This window comes from Salvia splendens, chromosome 19 (genome assembly GCF_004379255.2).
Source record: "Salvia splendens isolate huo1 chromosome 19, SspV2, whole genome shotgun sequence".
Taxonomy (NCBI): domain Eukaryota; kingdom Viridiplantae; phylum Streptophyta; class Magnoliopsida; order Lamiales; family Lamiaceae; genus Salvia; species Salvia splendens.
Genome location: NC_056050.1, coordinates 820,036 through 825,372, shown reverse-complemented (window position 1 = coordinate 825,372; position 5,337 = coordinate 820,036). Strand labels below are relative to the sequence as shown.

The 5,337-nt window shown below is 37.6% G+C and overlaps 1 protein-coding gene across 1 annotated transcript; it reads left to right on the top strand.

Moving 5' to 3' along the window:
* On the top strand, positions 1–4,755 carry LOC121779929 (pre-mRNA-processing ATP-dependent RNA helicase PRP5-like). Its single transcript, XM_042177405.1, has 11 exons — positions 1–406; positions 1,216–1,535; positions 1,823–1,900; positions 2,032–2,134; positions 2,226–2,314; positions 2,496–2,607; positions 2,868–2,921; positions 3,002–3,050; positions 3,603–3,703; positions 4,075–4,193; positions 4,278–4,755. The coding sequence occupies exons 1-11, from the start codon at positions 14–16 to the stop codon at positions 4,624–4,626; spliced, it is 1,767 nt and encodes a 588-aa protein (XP_042033339.1). The 5' UTR covers positions 1–13; the 3' UTR covers positions 4,627–4,755.
* The last annotated feature ends 582 nt before the right edge of the window (positions 4,756–5,337 follow it).

Below are 5,337 nucleotides of genomic sequence, written 5' to 3'. Positions count from 1 at the left end.
CAAAAAACCTTCCATGGGAAGCCGTTCGAGAAAATCACGGCACCGGAATTCGTCCCCTGAGCTGTCCACGTCCACCGCCGACACTTCATCCTCATCTGCCGCATCTTCTTCCGCGGAGGAGCTTGATTCTTCGTCGAAATCACGCAAACGACGTCGTGACAAGGACCGTCACCGAGAGGAAAAGCGGAAGAGTAAGAAATCGCGGAGAGATGAGGAGAGGAGTAAGAAGAAGACAAAACAGAGCAGGAGAGATAGAGAGAGGCATAAACGAAGGGATAGGAGAAAGCGGAGATATGATTCGGAGGATGAGAGCGGCTCCGAGTCGGATTCCGAGGTGGAAAGTGCAGAGAGCGTTGTTAGGTTTATACTAAAGGAATTTCCTGGCGTTGCTGGGGATTTGGAGCAGGTATTTCTGAGCGAATTTTGGAAATTGATGCGAGGAACTTACCATTTCGGTGTTGTTAATTAGGTTTTTTGATTTGTTGATTGATATATTCGGTTTTTTTGAATAATGTTTTCAGCATCGATTGAATTCGTTGTGAGCAAGTGTTAGGAATTTAGATCAAAGTAGATTTCATGATATTTTAGGTTTAATTTTGTGATGATTAATAGTTTGACTGTTTTCTTTCATTCTTAGAGTAGTGTGAATTGTCTAGAAACTGGGATTGACAGAGGTAAAATGATCATTAGCTTGCTGAATTCTCTATGAACTAGTATTAGACTGTATGCATGTGGCAGTTGTGCTCTTTGATTGTAATTGTGTTAAGTATTAGATGTTTACATCCTTATGATCTTTGCCAGCTTGAGTCTTGTAACTTAATCAAGATACTTTCTTTGATATCGACACTGTTGGATTTTAGAAGTTTTAGTTTGAGGAGGTTTTAGAATGAGTTTTTTTTTTCCTTTTGGTTCGAGTCTTAGAGATAATATTAAGCTACAAGATGATTGTGGGTGGTGGTTCTATCGATACTGTACCACTAAAATGACTCCAGGAATCTCTTATATGAACTTGTTGTGGGAAGTTGAAAATTAAAGAAAAAACCCTTAATTTATGATTCTATTTCGTGCCAAAGTCACTTAGATTGAATTTTTGCTTTATGATTTCTTTTCTCGCTGCTTTTGACTTCATTTTGTATCCACAATCATATTTTCTTTAACAATGTTTAAATAAGCATTCTGTGAAGTTTCCTTATTATACATGGTGATTTTTTCTAGCTTTTGCGTATGATTGACGAAGGACAAGCCGTTGATATAAGGGGATTATCAGAAAAGTCATTGGTCAAGCATCTTCGGAGGCTGTTCATCTCCTTAAACCTCAAAGAAAATGGTGATAAAGTTTTTCTACTGCCAGATAAGGCGAGCCCTACGCTAGATATTGTTGGTCCATTTATCCTATCTTATAATCAACCTCGTAAAGTGGATGAACATCTAGAGTCACATAAAGAGGCAAAATCAGTGCCACCAGTACCAGAAATGGAGCCTGTGACTAATAATGTGGATGATAAGAAGGAAGATCATGTTGGGCCAAGAAGGAGGTATCTAATTTGGTTAAGTTATTTGAGCTGATCTCTATTATGCAGCTTTCCATTTAAATTTAATTTTCCTCGTATGTATAATTTCTTATGAATGTGATTCGAGTCTTAAAGACAAACATTAAAGCCATGTAAATTTAGTAGAAACTGTTTAGTTATCATATTTTTGCTTCTTCAATAATCAAATGGAGAAGTGCTCAGAACAAGATCATTTGTGTATTTGTTATACCTTCTACATCGAGCTTGCTGGTACCTGTATTGATCAATGACCTTGCTGCTGGTTCCTGCAGGGTCATTGGGCCTGAAATGCCATCCGCTGACTTGCTTGCTGCAGCAGCCAAACTAACAGAAGCTGAAGCAGAACTAAGGTCTAGCTCATAGCTATATAGTTGAATGTCAATGTATAGATTCTTTGTCGTACTAGTTTATATATAAAAGAGGTTAATCATCAGTCCCCCACCATTGTAATGTTGTATTAATATATGGGAATGATCAACAGGGAGGCTGAGTTGGATGGAGGCGATGACCTATTTATAGGACCTCCACCTCCTGCTGTTGTTAAAGAGGCTGAGTCTGCAAATGAAGCTGAGCGTTTTGAGGAGGTTACTTTCTATTATCCTTTAAGCTGTCTTTTATGTAGTTATAAGTTATTGTAAATTATTGCATAGTCTGACAGCTTTGTTATATGCTTAGATCACAAGAATAATTGCTGCCGATGCAGATAGTCCATATGATATTGTTGGGGTCAACAAAGATATGGCAGCTGAAAACATAAAGAAAAGGTATGCATGCATTTATGTTTTGGGAATGGCTTAAACTCTTATGCTGGGTACTAAAGGCGGAACTGCTTAATTACAGCTTTCTCTTCACTTTGGCCATTCTTGCATCTTTTTCTCATTCTATTGACTTGTATACATTATTTTTTTCCTGGATGAAGCTGTTTGCTGATATTTTATTGTTTAGGTATTGGAAGTTGTCACTGATGGTTCATCCTGACAAATCTTCTCATCCCCAAGCTCACCAAGCGTTTGTTAAGTTGAATAAGGCATTTAAGGATTTACAGGATCCTGCAAAGGTGAGGATTGTTAAACGTTATAGCTTTGTAAAATTTGAAATATTTTATCACGCTCCTTTTCTGTGCTTATCAATAGTTTGGAACATGTATTGATCTGCTGGAAATTTGTTGAAATTGATTCGGAAATGAAATGCTTCTTATTCTTTATTACATGCCTAAACCTCTGTAGAAAGTGGAAGTTTATGTATCTTTGCATGTTTCTTGATATTTTGAAGTATATTACTATTATTTATTTAATAATGTATTAACATTTCTTGTAGCGAAAAGTACTAGATGACAAGTTAAAGGAAAAGGAGGAACGAGAAGCATTTCAGGTACCATTATCTCCATGATAATATAGTCTGTTAGACACCATGTAGTAGATTTACGTACAGAAAATGCTCTATATTTGCAGATAGAGCTGAAAGCGATGCGTGAAGCTGCTCAATGGAGACGTCTTCAAGGTATGACATGTTCTGCTAAATTCTTTGCAATTCTCATGCGGGAAATTGAAACTTAAAATTGCATCAATGGGTAGTAGTAGTATTAGATTTGAACCAAAAGGCTAGAAAGCATTCAATGTGTTTCATTCTCTCTCAGTCAAACTTTTTTCGTCATTCTTAAAGTCAACATAATTGCCTAATCTATGTAATGCGGGCTTCTAGATAACAATTAATAACTGCAACCACCTATAGGCAGGTATTTTACTACTGCAGACTTAATGCGACTTTGATAACTTCTTTTTCCTTAGCAATTTGTTCCATTGGTCTGTGTTCTCATCGTTTTAGCCCAATAGTTTATAAATGCATCAGCTCCCTCTGTCCTCTTTTGTACATGGTCATTGCCACTCCCTTAAGAACTCGAAGTCATTTATAATATCAGAACTCCATTAGAAGGGAACAAAGAGCAGGAGTAGGGAAGGAGGGTCAGGGTCTGCATCAAAAGCTTCTTAGGCGGCACATCCATTTTACTTCATACTTGATATGAAAAAGTTGAATGTATGTATGTGCTGGCAGGTATAGCGATGGAGGGTGATGACCTACTTCTGGCAGAGATGGATGCAAAAGCTCCCCCAAAGAGAGATGAATGGATGACTACATTACCTCCAGAAAGAAAGGTAAATAATCTTCTTGTTTCTAGCTTGCCTTCTTTCTATGCAAAAGAACCTGATTGTCTGAATGCTTATCTTCATGAATCGTGAGCTGTAAATTAAAAATGGCATCATTACACAAGCATCTGCAGTAGTAGTTTAAGGCCTATTAACATACACGAAGTTTTTGGTTATCTAAGTAAACACAATATGCAGAACGTAATTATGGTAACTCAGTTAAAACCAATAACTGTCAATAATGATTACATTTGTAATTCCTTTTAGGTCTTATATTACTAAAATCAAAGCGAACTAAAATGCACATTGTTCGATGACAGAGTGTCCTCATGATGTTCGATGTTCAATTCATTAGTTTTTAACTTGGTTCTCTTATTCAGCCTGCCACCGGAGCGAGCATGCATTCAACAAGGTTCAGCAAGACCGGCAAAGAAGGACGTGGCGATACAAGTGTTTGGACAGATACACCTTCAGAACGAGCTCAAAAGGCAAAAATGAAGTAAGTCACTCTTATTTTTAATAGGTTTAAGACACCCAAAAAGTTTTAATGTTTGGCCTTCTGACATGAGATTCCGATGATCAGTTATCTGGAAGCTTACAATGAAGCTGCAGCACTTGCTTCAAATGAACAAGAAAACGCAAGAAATAGTGCTGATGCAGAACTGGTAGATCAGTACAACAAAGCCAAACGATCCAAATCCTTGGTAGAAAAGCACATGGAGTCGGCCAAGAGTCGTTCAAAGAAAAAGACCAAGCAGGGCAAGCAGGAGCCAAGAAATGAAGAATGGGAAGGGAATCACCCATGGAAACCTTGGGACCGGGAGAAAGATCTGACTGCTGGAAGGCAGAGCGTAAACTTGGATGCGGATAACATGGCTAAGGGTCTAACTTCCAGGTTTTCTTCTGGATCCTTCCAAAGAAACTTTCTTTAAACCACTTGCTTGCATCGTTATGCTGTGTTTCGTGTGAATCTGGATTTGTCATCTGTTGCTTTCTCTATCATGATATTGTTATAATTATAATTATACTCTCTAATTTTACATCGCATGATCATTGTCTCATTGGATCCATGCTCTTCCGTTATCTCCAATTTTTCGCAGAATTTTTTTTTTCGTAAATTGAAATATTGGCCATTTTTTCAAACTATCCTAAAATCGATATACGCAAAAATGATGGGACAAATTTATTCTATTACTCCTTTCTGCCGAGACAACGCTGGTTGGCCTGCCCAAACACAGGATCCTTATCATGTCTCCCACCAGTACATGTTTAGCAAAAAAAGTGATGATGAAAACCGACATGCACTAATAAAAGAGAACACAAGGTAAAGATTAGAAACGATAAAAAAGAAAGATTCAGTGAAGTTAAATGGGTGTTGAACTGGTAAATGTAGTTGATTTTTGAGGAAATTTGTGAAGTGATGTAAGAGAAGCAGTCCAGTGGAAAGAGTGGGAATCTATGAGCTAATCCATTGCAGATTCGAGAAATGATTGCCGAAACAAAACCAAATTGATTAGGGCTTGAAGTGAAGCAATCATCCATTGATTTAACTTTTCGGCTATATTATTATAGTGGCCTTCATTGTCCCACTTGCAATCCAAGCAATGGCCAATACTCTGTGTGTGTGTGTGTGTGTATTATAA